This window comes from Battus philenor, unplaced genomic scaffold, assembly GCF_028537555.1.
Source record: "Battus philenor isolate CCGP_79_NKW_IND1 unplaced genomic scaffold, ilBatPhil1.0.hap1 SCAF_2, whole genome shotgun sequence".
In the NCBI taxonomy this organism is placed as follows: Eukaryota; Metazoa; Arthropoda; class Insecta; order Lepidoptera; family Papilionidae; genus Battus; species Battus philenor.
Genome location: NW_027181682.1, coordinates 1,447,720 through 1,468,000, shown reverse-complemented (window position 1 = coordinate 1,468,000; position 20,281 = coordinate 1,447,720). Strand labels below are relative to the sequence as shown.

The 20,281-nt window shown below is 35.4% G+C and overlaps 1 protein-coding gene across 1 annotated transcript in view; it reads right to left on the bottom strand.

Moving 5' to 3' along the window:
• Positions 1–2,267: 2,267 nt before the first annotated feature.
• The window catches only part of loaf (lost and found), a 106,237-nt gene continuing 88,223 nt past the window's right edge, over positions 2,268–20,281 (bottom strand). The window contains exons 4-6 of the mRNA XM_068765021.1: positions 9,292–9,414; positions 4,984–5,121; positions 2,268–3,565 (exon numbers count right to left, since the gene is read on the bottom strand). Of these exons, the coding sequence (XP_068621122.1) occupies positions 3,402–3,565; positions 4,984–5,121; positions 9,292–9,414 (425 nt within the window). The 3' untranslated portion in view covers positions 2,268–3,401. The remainder of the gene's footprint in view (positions 3,566–4,983; positions 5,122–9,291; positions 9,415–20,281) is intronic.

Genomic DNA, 20,281 nt, shown 5'->3' with positions numbered 1-20,281 from the left:
ATCAGTATAATACATTAGTCATTTGATTTTAATGTTAATATTTCGGAGAAAAAATAAATATATATAAAAAAAAACTTCATCTTAATCAAATAAATCTATTTACGATATAAACATACTCATTTAGTAAAATTCATGCTTTATTCCGCGCTCGAAAACTGCCAATGTAACTTGTCTACATGTTTCTTGTATATACCGCTAGATGTCGCTGTTTTATATTTTATGTGTAATTGATTCATCAGTTTGAATTCATTTTTTATACAGGCTGATTGATTGCAGTTGTAAGCGATTTAAAAAGGTGCAGGGACGGCTTAACCTATATCGAACCTATCGTCTTGGAATCTATCGCGGTTTGCCGCTTAGTTTCGCAACAGAGATGTTACAGGCATAAAAACAATGAGTGTTATTCTGCCGTCATAAGAAAGGCAGTAACTAATACCATAATGTAAGCTATACCTACTTATAAAATAGCTTGTTGGAATATAAAAAAACTTTCTTGTTACGACGGCAATATTAATAGTTATAGCCGGGTGAGGGGGGGGGGGGGGTTGTCAGACTCATTTTAAAAGAATAAATAAATTATTGTAACATATTATGAAGTGATATTTTTATACAGGGTGATTTTAAATGTGTAAAAGCGTCTATTTATTTTATATTTCTTAACGTTTTTTAGTTTTTTTTTTTTATTTTTAATTTTCCGCTAATAATCATCGAACACGATGTAACTTCAAACACTTTGAAGTTAAACAACTTTTCAGACCTTTATATAATTTTTACTTACTTCTCCCCCAGCTTCCCTACACCTTCATGTAAGTCGATAGACGCCCACTGAAAGACGAATGCCTGCCATCAGGGTCACCACAATGTCCTCCTCTGGTCGCACATGCAAGCAGTCTCTCTACGTACCAGTTCACTCTGATCCTTAAGAGATCCGGGTTATGATTCCCGGGAGATAAGGAAGCCGGCAGATTGTTACGTACTCTGCGGATCAAAAATGTAGAATCGATACGCTTTTTTTTTCATCGTCGCCATTTGTAACCTCTGTCGATTATTGGCAGTTTTTTAATCTAGACTATATTTTTTTTTCATATTTTTTACTTTTATATACATTTTACAGAAAATTCATGTGTAATGTGTCTTAATATTCGGCTTTTTAATTTCAGATTAATTTACATTTCATTTAATGGTGTTCTATTCATTTTCTCTATTTGATGTAAGTCCTCGGAGTACATAGTTCACTTGTTCACTTTCTTTTTGCCCTATGTTCGATCCTAACAGGCGCCTGGGTTATTTCCTCTCGAGGAACCCAAACTCGAAGGTAATAGAGATAACTACGCACATATATGCTTCTCTTTCTTTCTCATTTTTTATTTGTTATTGTATCAATTAGATTTTTAATTCACTCTTGTATCTGTGTGTAATATACTCTTAAATAATATTAACATTCATTTAAGAATATATGCTAATGTATTAAAATTTATTTTTATTGAACCTGACAGGAACTAATTATATATTATTTTTATTACCATGTTTAACTCCTTTTTAATTTTAGTATCATGACAAAAATGTATTTAGCCAGATTAATTGATTTGTTATAGTGTGCACGCAAATGTAAGTGTCCTCCTGATGTATGAGTGTCAAAAGGGTAAGATTTTAAGATTTTCAAATGTCAAGATGTCTGTTTTTGGGTCCATCATTTTCAGGTTTTACAGGTACCAGGCGTAGGGAGCACCTAGTCTTACCTCTTGCAAGATAAGGGAATGCCATATACCACTATTTTACTAAAGACCGCCAAGATCTTAGGTCGCTTCGGCGGACCACAACTTGGACAGGCACTTCCTGATAATACTTGTTTAGCATTCCGACATTGTCGCCCTAGAGAACCGTCTTATGTCAAATATCTCATGTGCGTCTTGTGCAGTTCCATATTCAAAAGTTCGATTTCTTTTAAACTTTATTTATATGTATTTATTAATTTAATCGATTGATTCTTAATTAAATAAATCTAGATGACAGATGGAATGGAACAGGAAAGGAAACTCCACCAAGGAAATATATGAAATATAAAAAAAACACTTTTAATATTTTCAGGTAGAAATGATTGAATTTTTATATAGATTTCTATTTATTTGGCAGTTTACAATTCCAATACACGTGTCCTCGATACACAGACGTACAAACAGACGGTGAACTCGACGCCTCATACGAGCTGGTGGAAGAAGGGTATGGAAGTAAGGTAACGGAGGCGTCGGCACAATAACATACGAACGGTAAGCCAAAACTGTTTTAATGTACCATATCCATAAATTTACATTGCAATCATTGTAACACCAAAAAACTGGACGCCCGCTCCTCGATCGGTAAAAATCACCTAAAAAAATCCTCGCTAAAATTAATTGTCATACAAGATACGTACGGACAGCGTACGGTGTGAGAGGCGGCGCGGGCGGCCGGCGCTCACACCGTGCGCATGTGTCGCGACGACACCGAGTCGAGACGCGTCAGCCGTGACGAGGTCGCTTACGAGCGCTATTACACCCCTCTTGCGCTGACCCGACCCGTGTGACCCCGTGTGTTTCCATACTCACGGGTCAAGTTACATTGTCGCACGGGTCCGGCCCGTGATATGTCAAATGCGAAGCGTTCGCAAAATTAAACTTTATTTATTATCATTTGATATGTCTACATCGCTATACAGGCTCAATATAATCTATTATAACTATCTAAACAGTGATATGGGAGGGGTGACGCATGCGAGTCTTAACGGCCGACACGTTGACACATTCAGTTTCGATGAAATGACGCGATGCGTTTCGACCTGAACATTTCGACGTGATACATCATCTTGAATACATTTTGAAGAGTGACACAAGTGTGGAAATATTTCGAGTCATACTCATAAAAATGGATTAGGTCATGATAAATTAGGTCGTCTCACGCGAGATGTATTCTGAAATAAAAGCATCCGTACTAAGAAACGAAAAATAATAGTTAATAAATAAATTTCACTCTATAATATACCGATATATACTCTTTCTCAATAGAAGTGCCTCGTACTGTGATATATATGCACTTTTCTAGAAAATTTGCAGAGGTTCATTTAACTATTATATATTACAACATCGTCTACAAACTATTCATTCATAAATATATTAGCAATCATGTTTACATATAGTCGGATAACGCTTTACATCGCACGATAAATATAACAGGTCAGGTTTATCACTCTGCAACATAGAGGGTCATAAGCGAGGCGCGTCAGAAACGCGGCGCGTCATCGCGACACGGTTGTGTGTGTTTTGGGTTTTTGGGTGGGGTGTAGTGGGGGCCGGTACGGCGCCCCCGCCCTGCGGGCCCGACCGGGCCGCCTCAGACGAACCACTCGTCCTTGTGCGGGGCGGCGCTCAGCGCTGCGCGCTCGCCCGCAGGCGGCCCGGGCGCGCCGCGTTGTACCCGCGCGGGCCCGCAGGGAGCGCCCAGTTTCCCGGCAGCCGCGTGCCGCCCACCGGTGAGCTATCGCCCGCCCCGGCGAGCGTGCCGGCGCCGTTGCTGCTCGCCATCTGTTGCACTGCGCACACACGCAAACACACACCTCATCTCTGTACACGTCTCACTTCAAAGTCAAACACAAAACATCTCTATTACATGCAATCACTACAATCATCTTCTATCTTAATATTAAGTTGAAGTTAGTTCATAAAGCGCCATCTACTGAGAAAAACTAACATAAAACTTCGTCATCGTCAACGATACATCGAAAAGGGGAATTCCACAGAAATATAATTCCTCTTTCAAACGCCGACGTGATTTGGACACGCAACCTTCTGATATATCTTCTAATATTCACGTCTTGGTCACCAATTTGGGATTCTTCCTAAATCTGGTAGGCATAGGAAGTCTGAACCATAAGTGTGTATATTCATTGGAGCTTTGCCCGTATTTATACAGATGTAAATTAGAAAAATTAATTTCCAAACATTTTTATCTTGAAAATACTAATTTTTTAATGGAATCAGGCGTTACCTTGCGGAAGTCCATCCTAAGTAAGAAAAGGATCAATATTTAGCCACTTCCGCACATGCAGTGATAGTCGTGTAACAAAGTGCACCGCCCGCCAGCCCGCTGATAAATGCGTATGCGGCAAACAATGCGAATCACACAACTGCCACCGCCAAATCACTCGACACGTGTTTCACCCCTCCACGGGGCATCTTCAGGAGTTATGTTACACCGATTTGTGCAACGGCACTCTGTGTTTGGCACTTGCGGAAGTGGAAAATATTGGTCCTTTTCTTATTTGAAAATACTTTTCATTTCAAATTAATATGTCTTTTAGCTTTTATTTATTGAATTTGATTAGTGTCAGAATATTCAGCATCTTTCAGTGGGTCGTTATAAAATCGTATACATTGTCCTAAAACCTTTACAGATCCAAATAACTGGTATCTATTCAACTCCTATATAAGTTTAAATTCATCTATTGAAAATCGATATATGCATGAATTATACATATAACTTATTTACTGATTTCTTTTAAAAAGGTAGCCGAAATTACGCTTTCAATGTCCTGTCGCTTCTTTCACATAGGCTTCGGGGTGTCAGTTGTTTATAGTAGGGGTTTTGAACTAGTGGGTGGTTCAGCTACTCTAAGAATCTACTCAATGAGGATATTTTGAGTTCTGTAAACGGAAACCCTAGGACAAGCCAAAATTGATGAGGCAAGAAAGCCAACTGAACCATATATAAACGAATAGACTCTATTGCAAGGTTTTCTCCAAAGATCGATGACCGATCTTGCGCTGCTCGTTTTCAGCGATCTTCTACAACCTTGGTCATTTTAGTCCATTCAGAGTGGGATCTACCAACGCCACGTCTTGGTATTCATGGTCAATGTGCCCCTTCTACCACCACAGACTAGCACAATTTCTCTACGAAACTAAAAAAGTATTCTACACGGAGAAACAGAAAGGGTCAGTTATGACTCACAGTGTAAGTGCGTACGCCTGGAAGGCGCGCGACGGCGACAGTAGCAGCAGACGGCGAGAGCGGTGGTGATCACCACTAACGCAGCTCCACCAGCCACAACCGCCACCCACAGACCGTCGGCACTGCCGCCTCCGCTCTCTGTGGAAAAATATGAAAATAGAGAAACATATTCAATCAACTATGTTAACCGTCCTATACCCGCGCGTTTGTCTGAGAGACCGACAGAATGATTTTTTTCGATTTTAAATAAAGAACGAATAATGCTAGTTTAATGAACTTTCTAGTACTTGCCTAATTTGATACGACCTTGAAATTGACATGACGTATGACGTCATTCGGTGCCAGAGACCGCGCGGGTACACGCAACAATCGTTATGTGGTTAAATGAGAACACTTATGGCCGTTCTTTTTTTCATATTTATTCTAGTTTGTTTTACGGTATTCGATTCTTTATTAAAAAATGTTGTTATAAATAAATACAGTCACAAGACAAAAAAATTATACAACTGCATTTCAAATTTTTACACACTTATAGTGCTTACAATTAAACTTGTTTTTGATACTTATTTTATATACATTTTTATAGCTTTAAATAAACATCCTGTGTAATAAAATGTGCATCTTTTAGAAGCCGGTATTCGCGGCGCGGGAAAGTCTATATTAGGTGCATCGATGCTATTGTCAAAGTCGCGGGCAGCCTTACACTGCCTGCCCCTAAATGCGTCTTTCAAGGATGTAATTACAGATGTAAAAAATAAAATTCATAAATCTGTTTTTTACTAAATTGTATGTATATAGTATATATGTACTTATTAATAAATAAATATACGAATAACATCCTCTACAAAAGACTGCATTAAACATTCTCTATAGGTCATTTATAGTATCTTGTGTATTGTGTATATACGAAGAACGCGAGAAAACCATATAGAAAATATAAAAAGATTGAGATATATTTTATTTAGTGGTGTTGTTCAACTTCAATTTACTATTAACAGGTGGCGCAAAAGTAATGTCATAGTGTGAACGTGCCTTTATTATTACAAATGGCGTCAAATGTCACTGTGCTTTGGCATTTATGATGTAGATATATAAAGAATTAGAGAAGAATTATAAGATGAAATTATAGACACGCCAAGAGCGTGGAATTATTATTACTGCTTATTAGACAGATTTCCAGTCTGGTGTTTTAACGCAGTGTGTTTCGAGGTCGAGATTCATGTGCCCGAATTATTAAGTTTTCGGGCTTTGTAAAAGCTCGCGTTTACCGTAACAAACCACCTTACAAGCCTTCAATGATAACATAATAAGGTATGGCCAATTTTGAGCTAAATGTTTTGGGAGCAACAAATTCAACATGCTGCAAAACCAGTCTAATTTTGTATTAACTCGGAAGGTAGCCACTTGATCGATATCATATTTCCATAATTAATATCACACTCTCAATTAAATATTTTTCAACAACGGAACTGTTTTTTTTTTAAATGACTGCAGGTACAAATTATGACATTACTTTTGCGCCACCTGTCAGTATAAAAAACTCCCTTCAAATCTGCCGTAATTAACGACTTTAATTGGATTGGATTTACAATGTATTTAACGAAACCCCAAAGTTATCTTCATGCTAGCTTTATTGCAACAGCATGAATATAATGACATACATGACAGCTGTCAAAATATTTTCATATGTCATAAACATTTAATGGCTTCGGAATCTACAAAGGTTGTATTATACATAACTCAAGAGCCTTCAAAATACGTCCTGGTCTTAAAATAACTCACAACAAACTCAATCCTGTGCATTTATGTGATATTTCATGAAATATTTTCGAAATATTCAGATAATTCGTTTCTAACCAGTCCTATTGGAATTTGGGGTATGTCCAACAGTGGGGTTTCAACGATAATAATACTTAATTATATTGTTAGATAAATTTTTTCCCTAGTCTTGTCTCTTTCTTTTATTTGTTCAAATAGAAAATTCTGAACCCAATTCGTCCCAACAACGATCCGTTTAATTACAAAAAATACAACCTCATTCGTTCAAGACAACAATGAAGGGAAATATTATCTCTTGTCACATCTCAACGGTGTCCGGAAAACTCCACGAAAAGATTTCCGGCTTTCCCAGTACGAATTATATGGTAGAACAATAGATTTTGGGGACGCAGGCGAAAGGAAAACTCTTCATTAATAACATCTAATGAGTCCATCGCAGGCTGTTCGCCGCCTAAATGAAAAATATTTGGATTATTACGAAATAACGTTGCCGAGGAGTTTTTTCGAAGCGCCTGCCTAGTGATATTCAGTTTGATTAATGGAACGCAAAATTGCTCTTGTAAAACTGCAGGCGCTATCATTATAACTAATAATAATCTTTATTTTCAACAATAACATCATTTCGGTTCTAAGAAATCAAATAAAAAGCCTTTTTTATGGATTTTGAACATGACTTGTTGGAAGCAGCCTGCTCCACTGTCATCGAACGACAGCGATCCCACGCTGCACTTACCAGCTGGAATTACCTACTCCAGAACCTCAAATATTCAGCAGCCATCAATTCTTCGCGCTTTGATTTAATCTCATATCATATAACTCCATGGTTCGTTATCTGTGAACGATTTTTGCTTCGAGACTTGTTGAATTTGCTACATAATACATCCTTTAAAATGGTTTGGGCAAATGATATTACAAATTTTGACTAATAAACTCTTCACGAATGTCGTAGACATTCTTAACAACCTAGGAATAAAAAAATACCTGCCTTCTAATGCCTGGGAGTATTGAATGACAATTCCACCTTATTTTTTGATCACAGATCATATATGTTGTTTATTTCACCTATATTATTATATTCCTGCTCCCAAAAAAGGTTGAGGGATTCTTCCTAGTGCCAATAGGTCTAAGTATGCTGCATATAAAGAATTATATTTCTGTGGAATTTCCCTTTTTGATGCGTCTAATGATGACTAAATGTTGGTTTTACAAGATCAATTGTCAGAGATTGCTACACTTAATTTAAGTAACGTATTGTTAAGCAAAAAAAGAGCCTCCTAACATAAATAAGAACAAGGTTTAAATATCATACGTCACTTATAATTTTTGAATATAAATTCGAATTTTTATAACACGTCTACGACTATTACTCTAAGAAATATTTATGATAAGCGTTTAGACATTTCGACTAAATCCAAGCTAACATTTATTGGATTCAGGCGTTACCTCGCGGAAGTCCATCCTAAGCAAGAAAAGGACCAATATTTAGCCACTTCCGCACATGCAGCGGTAGTCGTGCAATGAAATGCACCGCCCGCCAGCCCGCCGACAAATGCGTATGCGGCAAACAATGCGAATCACACAACCGCCACCACCAAATTACTCAACACGTGTTTCACCCCTCCACGGGGCATCCTCAGGAGCTATGTCACACCGATTAGTGCCAAACACAGAGACTCTTTGCATTGTTTGCCGCATACGCATCTATCAGCGGGCTGGCGGGCGATGCATTTCATTGCACGACTACCGCTGAATGTGCGGAAGTGGCTAAATGTTAGTCCTTTTCTTATCCAAGTTAACAAACGAGATAATTAAAACGATTTTATAGTTAATATTACTAGTCGTAAAAACGTATTGCCTCCTCACGCTTCCTTCTCTTGGCCTATTTCCAACAAATATTAACATATAAACCCGCGGTTATTTCGACCAGTGCCTTGCAAACCGAACTTCATATCATTTATATATGTACATGTACATTTCTTTTATAACTAATTACTTTTCCCTTAAGATCATCCTGTAGATCACTAGATCATTTTATCGAAATAACAGATGCGCCCGCGACTTTGTCTACGTGGAATTGAACAAAAAATATTTAGTTTTATTTTTCGTTTAATGTTTATACTAAAAAACAGTCTAAGTTACTTCTTATTACATAAGCTACCTGAAGGTATATCTCGAAAAAATCGGACCAGAAATTTTAGAGGTTATCCAAAATAAACATAAGACAGTAAGACAAAAATTAAAAATTCATGTAAAAAAAGCGTTTATTTCAATGTTACAAACAAACACTCCAATTTTATTTATTTATATAGATATATAAAAAAATTTTGAAGGACTATTTGTATACTCGTATCTCTGTTTAAGAATCAGCGCCTGCCCACAAGTGGGAAAGACGACCTAGTTTAAGCTGTCGAAGGCCTGTCTTAAGAAATCTAATTGCCGTTCGCGCCCGATGTCTACAAAATCGCGGAATATACAAATTCCTGGACAGAAGAGTAGAGTAAAGTCATAAAAAAGAGAAGGAGATGTTACCGGGACAGAGCGCGGCGGTGTCTTCATCAGATCCGTCGGCGCAGTGATCGACTCCGTCGCACGTCAAGTCTGCGCTCACGCAGAACTCCCTCTGCTTACACCGGAACTCTTTGCAGCCGTGTTCTGGAAATTTTAATCAACGAGTTAGTAGAAAGAAAACGAAAATAGGAAAACTTGAAAAAAATATCTGATAATAAAAAGTCCCGGACACTAGATTGGGACGAACGAAAAACTAACAAAAAAAATCGATCAATACGACTCACACACAGAGTCAATAAGACTCTGTGTTTGGCAGTGATCGGTGTAACATAACTCCTGAAGATGCCCCGTGGAGGGGTGAAACACGTGTTGAGTAATTTGGCGGTGGCGGTTGTGTGATTCGCATTGTTTGCCGCATACGCATTTATCAACGGGCTGGCGGGCGGTATACTTTGTTGCACGACTACCACTGCATGTGCGGAAGTGGCTAAATATTGGTCCTTTTCTTGCTTAGGATGGACTTTCGCGAGGTAACGCCTGATTCCATTAAAAAAAATGTTAACTACTTTGTCAAAGTTTAAAAACCTCACCGTAGAACCTCAAACAAACCTTTTATCAAGTGGTTTTAGGCTTTATTAAAATTGATACTGAAACCTGTTCTAGACTAGAATTTAAAATTATCAATACGCGAAGCCGTCTGTTGTCAAAAATCTCGTGTGCGTTTTGTCAATCGCGATCTCTACGTGTGACCATTCTCATATTTCATGCAGTTAGTAACATTTACGTGAACAATATATATATATATATATATATATACATATATATATATATATACATATATATATATATATACATATATATATATATATATATACATATATATATATGTGTGTGTGTGTATATATAAGTATTCTTGTATGTATGTATTTGTATGTACGTCCATCCAAACCGCCTTCTCCTTCATGTCTAAAAGTTTTCTGGTCTCTTGTACCGTATGAATTGTTTCTTTTTCCTCTAATACACATTAAATGATATATATATATATGTGTGAAATTTATTGAAATAAGTAGCGCCATCTATCGAAAATTGGTCATACTAACTTAGAAAGCTGCAGAAAATGATGCTTAAATGCATTGTTTATGATTCTATGAAGAACATACAGGCTTTAATTATATAAATAAATATGTAAGAGAACAGCTATGTTTATTGATGTTAGTCTGTGGTATAGACGACGTAGTTGTAACCTATTGGGTGATGTAAACCCATCACATAATGGTGTTACGTTTGTTTTCAATTTTTTTAAAAACTTTGATCGCTTATAATGTTTATTTCTATGACCAGACGACGACTTGGGGGACGGCTTAGGGATTACGAGGGTGGGCACCCTTCGGCGTTTGATGTTGAACGGCGTTGGGAGCGACCCTCCCAGAGGTGGGGGGGTGGGTTTGCGTAGCGTCGGACCGAACAGAGCGCATTGTTCAAGCCTCCATTCGGTACTTGCTTGCGTAATACGAGACTGAATGTTCCATATTGTACACCTCATACCCATTGTGGGCGCGATTCATGTGTTTTTTTTAATGCTACACAATCGTAAATTATTCAACCAACGCTATATGTAGATCCTCTAACACCTATGACAATTACATGCAGCATATATATCTTTTATTTGACGACAACATAGTACTCGCAGTCATTACTTATATCCTCCCATTTGTCTCCAATATTAGTAAAAATATAAAATTGAAATTATACAATGTCATAGACGTAGAGAATTATCCGTCTATCATGGCCGTGTTAGTGTGGCGTATGCGTACTAGATCCATCCGATCCTATGCCTTTTTGTATGGCCCCCACTATTGGGAGCCTCTCGTACCCCCTATCTGGTTTGGGATAGGGACTTGTTAACATTTATTTAATTTTTTCACAGACATTTTTATTTTCTTTCTCTTCTTTCATACGTCATATTATCTTTCATTCGTTTCATTCTTTCCACAATTCTACTGTCTTCCCCTTTCGCTCTGTATCGCCTTTCATTCATTCCACAATTCTACTGTCTTTCCCTTTCGCTCTGTATCGCCTTTCATTCATTCCTCATTACTTTTTACATTTTCTTATTTTTTATTATTATTCTTTATCACATTTTTTAATTTTATTACTTTATTTTGCGTTATCTCTTAATCTTAATTGTTTACAATTTTATAGTTTTTTATTTCATTTTTATCTATGGCTTTGTCTATGATTTTTCTACAGAGTAGAATGAACGATTTTTTGTTTGTTCTTCGATCCTTGCAGTGTGCGTCCATTAGCTGAAGAGAATAACAGGCAGTGTGCAGGTCATATCGCTGATACCACAGACAACATAGTCAAAGTAGTCCTCTGGATATGGGCAGCGATTTCTGTCACCGTGAAGATCTTAAAGGGAGACCTATAAAAGAAAATATAATAGAAAAGAGATATAAAAGCTTCCGTTATCAGGCCTTCAAAGAAAAGGTTCGACATTGACGTAATAGTGTAGTTAAAGATAGTGTATCTATTAATGTATTGGATACTTAGTGGAACTGGTTCTATTGACTGTTTATAAAGGTCCTGATATATGATGAAGTACTAAAATCCTTAAGTTGGTTTTCGAACGAAACTCTATCTTTGAGAAGTTTTGTTCAAAAACCAATTCATTCAATTACATGTAGAGATAGATACGTATCGTAATACGTATATATCTAGATACAATTCCGACAACACTTTCTATCGGAATTCGTGAAGAATCAAATGATTTTTCGGAAGCATGTATCTTATAACGCAAGATATATTTTCTATCTAAAACAAAATTGACTATATTTGATGTTCGTGATGAAGCGATGGTTGAATCAAATGAAGGCTTTAACGGAGCATGGCGATTAGAGACAGATGAGCTGAGGAACGACAGCGACATGTCCTTCCTGTGTGTATAAATATTTATATATATATATATATATTTGGGAAAGATACTACATAAATACGAATAATTAAGAGATGTTACACAATATCCTTTTTAAAAGCGAAGAAAGTGCTCTTTTACAATTTTCTAATTATATTTTCCACTACTTATTTTTCTATTTAATTTCAATTATTTACTACGTTCGATTGTTACAAAAAATGGCGATATATTGTATTGGTTTAAGTTTATTTTCTTCGAATAGCAATTTCGTTTTGTTGAAAACACCTCATTTTTGAAATGAAATTCAAAAAGCGTCAAAATCAATTTCGCATAAAAACGTCCGATATTTTAAAACAAATATTACGTTCCTTTTTATTAACTGTGACGAGTCGTACACTCTGTTATTTTTTTTTTTAATTAAAAAAATGTCAAACGCTTTCAACCTGCCAGGCACACTGACGTATGAATTTTGTATATAATATATAAAATTCTCGTGTCACGGTGTTCGAACTTGAACTCCTCTGAAACGGCTTGACCGATTTTTACCAAATTTTATATGAGGATTTAGTAGGTCTGAGAATCGGCTACTTTTTATTTTTCATACCCCTAAGTGATAAGGGTTGTTCACCCTTAAAATTTTGTTTTAATTTTTTTGACAAAATTTTTTGTTTTTATTTTTTTATGATACAACATACAAAAATAAATACAACCCTAAATTTTCACCACTCTACGATCAACCCTAATTTTTAAATTGAAAATTATAAATATTTTTTTTGCAAAACAACGTTTGCGGGATCAGCTAGTTTATTTATAAAGTTTTTATTAATGAATGCGTAAGTTAAAAGTTAAATATGTAAAAATAGACGTTTAAAGTAGATATAACACGGCCAAGATCGTCGAAATGGGAGGTCGAAACGGAGGGCTCCGAGAAGGGACAGATTTTTATTGGGTAATTTTCCTTATTAATTTCCTCCCCGGACATAAGCGCCGGGGCGAATTGAACGTTTTCACACGTAAAAATTTTTATAGCCTATCGAATTTCCGATACTTACCCCGGGCTATCAGCGAACTAATAAGAATCATTTCGGATTTCAAGACCAATTGGTAATATCTTGTCTCAGGATAACTGATCAATTCTTGTAATAATATCATTACAGTTTTATTCAGTACACAGGGAGCAATGGATAGGGCTATGCAGAAATGAGAAGGTCTGTTTCCCTAGACCAAAGTTCCCCAAACTTTTTTGTGTCGTAGACCTCTTGCCATGTTTTTCCGTGTTGGGTAGACCCCCTACTTACGTGATATTGATTACCTGTAAATTTCTAACCGTAGTGAAGTTTAGTGTTAAAAACTTTAAGTAAAAACACATGTTAATTTATACATTTACTAATTAAATTTAAATTAAAATTACTCAAAATAAAATTTTGTATCTGTTATGTAAAATATACGTAACATTAAACAAACATAAAATAAACTAGAAATAGAATAACATAAGCAAATTTTTTTTTATTTCATAGGTACTTTTATAAATAATGTAAATGTTTTGATATTATAAGATAGTATGATGTAAGTAAATAGGTACTATCAGTGTATGTGTTGAGATCCACTATCGTGGACCCCCATTTTCATTTCATGGACCCCCAAATTATTTATCGCTGACGTAGACCCCTTACAGGTTGTCATAGACCCCTAGGGGTCGATATAGACCACTTTGGGAATCACTGTCTTAGACATCCGTTTGGATAGCGGACGACTCGTCAACCTCCTACTACGGTACGGTATACGGGTAAATATGTATAAAATCATAGTTTAACTGATCATCCTAGAGCAATTACATTGAATTATAATATAATAAATATAAAAGGCAAGAAAAAATGTAAACTAGAATAATTATATGTAAGAATTAAAAATATATTATGTATATAAATAATAATTAGAACTAACTGTAGTGATTCAGGATGGATGAAAAGGTTTAAATAACGGAAGAGACAAAATAGAAGGAATGAGGAAAGAGAGTTTCCCGAAAACGGGGACCAAAAAAAAATATAAAACGTTTTATGTATTAGATTAGAAATTAATCTATCGATATACTTTACTATATATTAGATATAAAGGTGAACATATGCATATATATATATATATATATGTATGGATATATATACATATATATACATACATATATATAAATATGTAAATATAATTAGTTTGATGTTTTTTATTTATTATTGTGTTTATAAAAGGTTGGGTTATAGGAGGCTGTATTTATTATATGTATATACGTTATATAGATATGTATGTTTGTATTTAAACATATATATATAAGTTTCGTACACATAAAGCACTCGTTAATTATAATTCTACTGTTTTAATACTATGTTTGTAAGAATTGCCTAGTTCGATAAGAGCACCCATTGTACTTTTTTATTGTGATACTATGTATATATTGACCCTTGTTAAGTAAATCTGAAGTGAACCATTAAGAGGTTATTTAAAAAATGAAAAAAATATTACTTTTAAACAGCCATTAAAAATATAAATGCACCAAAAACGTACTCGCAGAACGACGAGACACGAAGGGAATTTACTGCAAATTTTTACTGCAGCTGCGAACCCGCTTTAGGTCGGCGACCCAATTCCACTTTATAAGCCTCCGACGCGGCCGACGTTAAGTTGAAGATACAAAGCCTACGTCCGGTGGATTTTATATTTACTGTATAGTGTATTTTATTAAACCTCACTTAATTATAAACCCACCCTTATGTTTCTGTTCGGTCAAGACTAACCTTCATATTTGGACATTAATGACGAACACTTATATACGAGTATATATATGTTTTAAGTATGTATGTTGGTATTGGTTGTATGTATATATATATATATATATTTTGTACACGTTAACTACTTATTATTTAAACATCTGACTTCTCAATACTATGGTTGTCTATAAGAGATTGCTTTATGTGATAACACCGCCTTTTGTACACTTTTCTTTATAATAATGAAACTATTTAAATGTATCCTGTGTATATATATACACAGGATACATAAAATATTTTTAATTTTCAATTTAAAAATAAGGGTTGATCGTAGAGGGGTGAAAATTTAGGGTTGTATGTATTTTTGTATGTTGTTTCATAAAAAAATTAAAACAAAAAATTTTGTCAAAAAAATAAAAAAAATTTAAGGGTGAACAACCCTTATCACTTAGGGGTATGAAAAATAGATAGTAGCCGATTTTCAGACCTACTAAATACGCATATAAAATTTGGTAAAAATCGGTCAAGCCGTTTCAGAGGAGTTCAAGTTCGAACACCGTGACACGAGAATTTTATATATTAGATATCTATATAGCCGTGGCAGCCCAGTGGTTAAGAACTGTGATTTGCGATCGTACGTCGCGGGTTCTATTTCTAAAATCCAATCATAAATAATTCACTATTTGTGTATAAATTATTATTTATATTGATTGCCACAACTCAAAACAAGTTTCCATAGGTCAGTTTCATACATACATATACAAATGCACACACGGATATTATTACGTTCGGAATAATTATATACGTATATATATATATATATATATATATTTTTATATATATATATATATATATATATATATATATATATTTATATATGGCGTTAGACGCTCACCTGTCGTTGGAAAACGACTAGACAACTAGTCATACTAGAAATCTATTAAAAAGGCCTTTCTCTACTAGTATTTGCACTATGACATGATAATAAAATCTGCGTTATCTCTATTAAAAGTATATTCTTCTTCAAGACCTACTGGTAATATTAAATCTCCTTCTTCACAGTTCTCTTTTCGTGTATCTGTCTGCTCTATATTTTTATCTTATAGAGCTCTTTCTTTCTTTCTATAACCTGCATTTGTTCATTCCTTCGTCACAGTTTTCTGCCTCATCTAATTTTTTTACATTTACAATCTATCTCTCTTCATGTGCCTTCATCTGCAATCTGACTTCAGTAGTTGTAATTCAAAATAATTAAAATTTCCGTCATCAGGCTATTCCCTTTTACAAACGTACCACCACTTTTCACTTTTGTTATATCATGTTGTTTTTGTATGATTTTTATTTACGAACAGTGGATTGTTGAAAAGATTTATCGTATTATTAGACTTGACATTTGAATCATTAACCATAATAATTCTTTTTGGATCCTGGGGGTCTGTATCTGATCTTCTTTAGGTAGTTGGTTTCTTTGCCTGTACCACTGGTACAATTGAAGGTCGATGGGAAAGTTTGGATTACAATATGAGATTTAGGAAGTTGATACCAAACGGTGGTAGTGGGGCATGTCGCCCGTGCAAAGAATGTTCTTGAGTAGCCACCACGAGCTACCATCTAGTAAAGTACTTATTATTACCCTTACTAGATGGTATATATATATATATATATATATATATATATATAGTTGTAATGGAATAGGCGTCTTCCATCTCACTTTATGGTAAAGTGTAGATGAAGACAAAGGCGGTACATGCCCATCCAAAAGAAACCTGTTCACTCTACTCTTAAAGGCTCCAGAGTTCAACTCATCAGAAAAAATAGACCCAGGCAGGTCGTTCCAAATCTTGGCGACTCTCACCTAAAACGAGCTGTCAAACCGTTTAGTTCGACTTTTGGGTATATCAACAACGTATGGATGAAACTTTTGCCTGCGCCTAGTAGTCCGATAAAGGAATGGAGATGGCTCAATCAGTTCGAAATTGAATGTTGAGCGAAACATAGGAAGTAGTACGGCAAACGCATATCTAGTTCAAACAGTTTTATTCATATTGGCTCAAATAAAGCTTGAAAAAGCTTCGAAAAGAGCCTTCGAGCAAAGTGTGTCCTATAAAAACAAATAAGCTGGCAACTCGACCACGATGCTCAAGGGTGTGTAGTCTGCTATTTGATACCTATGGGCTCTTCGGTCAACTGAGTCGAAAATTTCCAGATGATATTTGGCTGCACCGTCCAAGAAATATAGGTGTAGTTAAATTCGCGGGAATTCCCTGGACTCGGGCAGAACAAGGTCACCTTTGAGATCTTTAGGAGAGGTCAATGGCCTGACAACGAATGAATGTTTTGATGAAAAATATTTGCGAACAATTTTGAGGTTAGAATCCCGCCATTTTCTCATCCAAGTCGGCCATTTGTCAAGATCCACTCAACGCTATAATAATTTCTTTAATACGTCGCCGACACGAAAGATACGAGAATAAGGGCTTAGTTAAAATCCTTATATACTTTTTTTATGTCGGCCGCCGACGCGATGTAATGTCTCAGAGACACTTCAGCCCTTCTAAGGGTCGTTCACTTTATCGTGTATTCGACCTCCTTGGGTAATTTTCTTCTTGTATTACTATACTAGTTCATACCGTGACATCGTCTGACGTTGGCCGACATAGACATTTACTTTAGACACTCATTTAAAAAAAATTGTTCTAAAATTGAATTTAGAATTAAAGATTCGTCATTCAAAATGATATTCAATTTAAAATATTTCAAGTTTTAAACATGAATAGGATAGATATTATTTCAGAACACGCTTAACTCCCAATCGGTTTTCAGTGTTTTTTCAGTCATGAAATCGTTCTTTCAATAAAAGAAACTTTATAAAAGTTTAATGCCATAGATATTTCTATGCATAAAATAGATAAAGTAAAATAATACAAAGTAGTAATGAAAATTTAGGTCATATATTCATACAATGTGGTGCATTCTCGGAGTAGGCTTTAGTTTGAAACAAAAATACATCCTGTATCACAGACAAGGCTACGGTATAGCATCAAGTTCAAAGCGCTCACCATCCATGAGGTTCAGGGGCTAAACAGCGAGGTGGTCATCATTGTCTGTCGAACAACAGACACCTTAAGGCTGTATAACAGTGTCACGTCTTACACGTGCGTGTATTACACGGACGAAACTCAAGACGCGATCGTAAGATTCATCGATGTGGCGAATACGGCAACCGCACATATACTGGCGTACAACCTGAAGATATCTGGAGTAAGGATGAGGAAGTGGTCGCATGAAAAGAAATCTTACAAAACTGTACATTGTTAGGTAGTCCTGAAGATTTAAGATATGAAAATATGGTCATATTTAAAAAAATTTCAATATAAACACTGTTATTGAATTAAAAGAGATACGATAACAAATTTCGTTTCGACCATTTTTATTAACTTTTTTTCATATTTCCGTAAAATTATGAGTAAAGTTATGATGTTAAGAGGAGAAATAAAAATGTAGAAGAAAATATCATTAACAACACATATTTTTCCATAGAAAAATCACCGAGTAGATTAAAACATCTGTCTATATCAGGGGTGCTCAGCTCTGTGAAAGTTGAAGACATTTTTCTAAATTTGAAATTTTTTGAGAGCCGCAATTGAATACACATTTATTGAAATTATTAAAACAAAAATACAAAATATGTGTATTGAAGTTGGATATATGCACACGTATATGACAGCACTCCTAATGATAATTAAGAAGCCGTTTAGTTACTTACGACCGGTGTTTTGATTTCGTTAATTTTATGGTAAAATAATAATTATTCACACGTGTAATTTTTTCGATTTCCCAGGAACTAGCATAGGTTATATAAATTTAAATATTTAAATAATTCGACAGTCAATCGGAGCCAAAAATAATCGTTCAAAGAGCTGGAAGTGTCTCGCGGGCCGTAGTTTGACTACCCCTGGTTTATAGTTTCAAATAATTGACGTCAGTCAAAAGAAAAAAAATACGTGTTGGGATTTAAATAAAAATATTCACGTAATGTAAGCATTAGAATAAAAATATCAAAGTAATTGTTATTTATTATTAAAACATTAAATCAATTAAGTGATAAGGTGTGACAAGGAAAAATTTTAAAATTACAAAATCTATCACTGTACCTAAAATAATAAAAGAAACATGAAAAAGTCGAAGGATTTATTCCTCTCAAAGGGTAGAGACGGATGAATATCAAAAGAGAAAACTTTCAATAAGCTCCCCCACGAAGGTAAAGTTTACACGTCAAATATGATTACCTTACGCCGCAAAATTCAAAGCCTCCGTTGAAACTTGTCAGTGCCTCTCCTTCTTTTCCACTTGACGAAACGGAAAATCTAATTGTAGATATGTGCGTACAAAACACAGAATCGGTCAGAATTGTTGTTTGTTTTCTCTAAACGGAATATATCTAAGATTCAATGTTTAACAAAAAGTTATATGTTGAAATACAACTAAATGAAGATAACCTCGTAAGGCGTTCTAAACAGTACAGTAATAACACACTACACGCTACAACAATAAGCATTTCATGTACGTCCAACCACCGCCCGAAGAAACGCGTGTGATACTGAAAACCACAATACTCTAAACCAGAGTTGCCCAAACTTTTTTGTGTCGTAGACCCCTTGCCATGTTTTTCCGTGTTGGGTAGACCCCTTACTTACCTGATATTGATTTCCTGTAAATTTCTAACTGTAGTGAAGTTTAGAGTTAAAAACTTAAAGTTAAAACACATGTTAATTTTTACATTTATTAATTGAATTTAAATTAAAACTGCTCATAATAAAATTTTGTATCTGTTACGTAAAATATACGTAACATTAAATAAACAATTTTTTTACTTCATAGGTACTTTTATAAATAATGTTAATGTTTTGATATTATGAGATAGTATGATGTAAGTAAATAGGTACTAACAGTGTATGTGTTGAGATCTACTATCGTGGACCCCCAAAATTTTTTTCGCTGACGTAGACCCCTTGCAGGTTTTCATAGACCCCTAGGGGTCGATATAGGCCAATTTAGGAATCACTGATCTACACTGTCCGATACGTAAACGTCGTAGTATCAATATCTTTCCTTAGATTGAAGAGTGTTCACGTCACACGCACTACACCAATATCAACACCGACACAACCAGGTAAGCTTCGTCTTAGCTTTTTTTACTTGTGGGTAAATCCTGCATGAGATAACCCTCCGCTGCGGGGGCAACGAAAGGGTTATAAACTACGGGAACTCTTTCGCATACTATCGCTATTTCAACGGCGGTGGTCTAGTACCTCGACCCATAATTGCGGCAGATTACAAC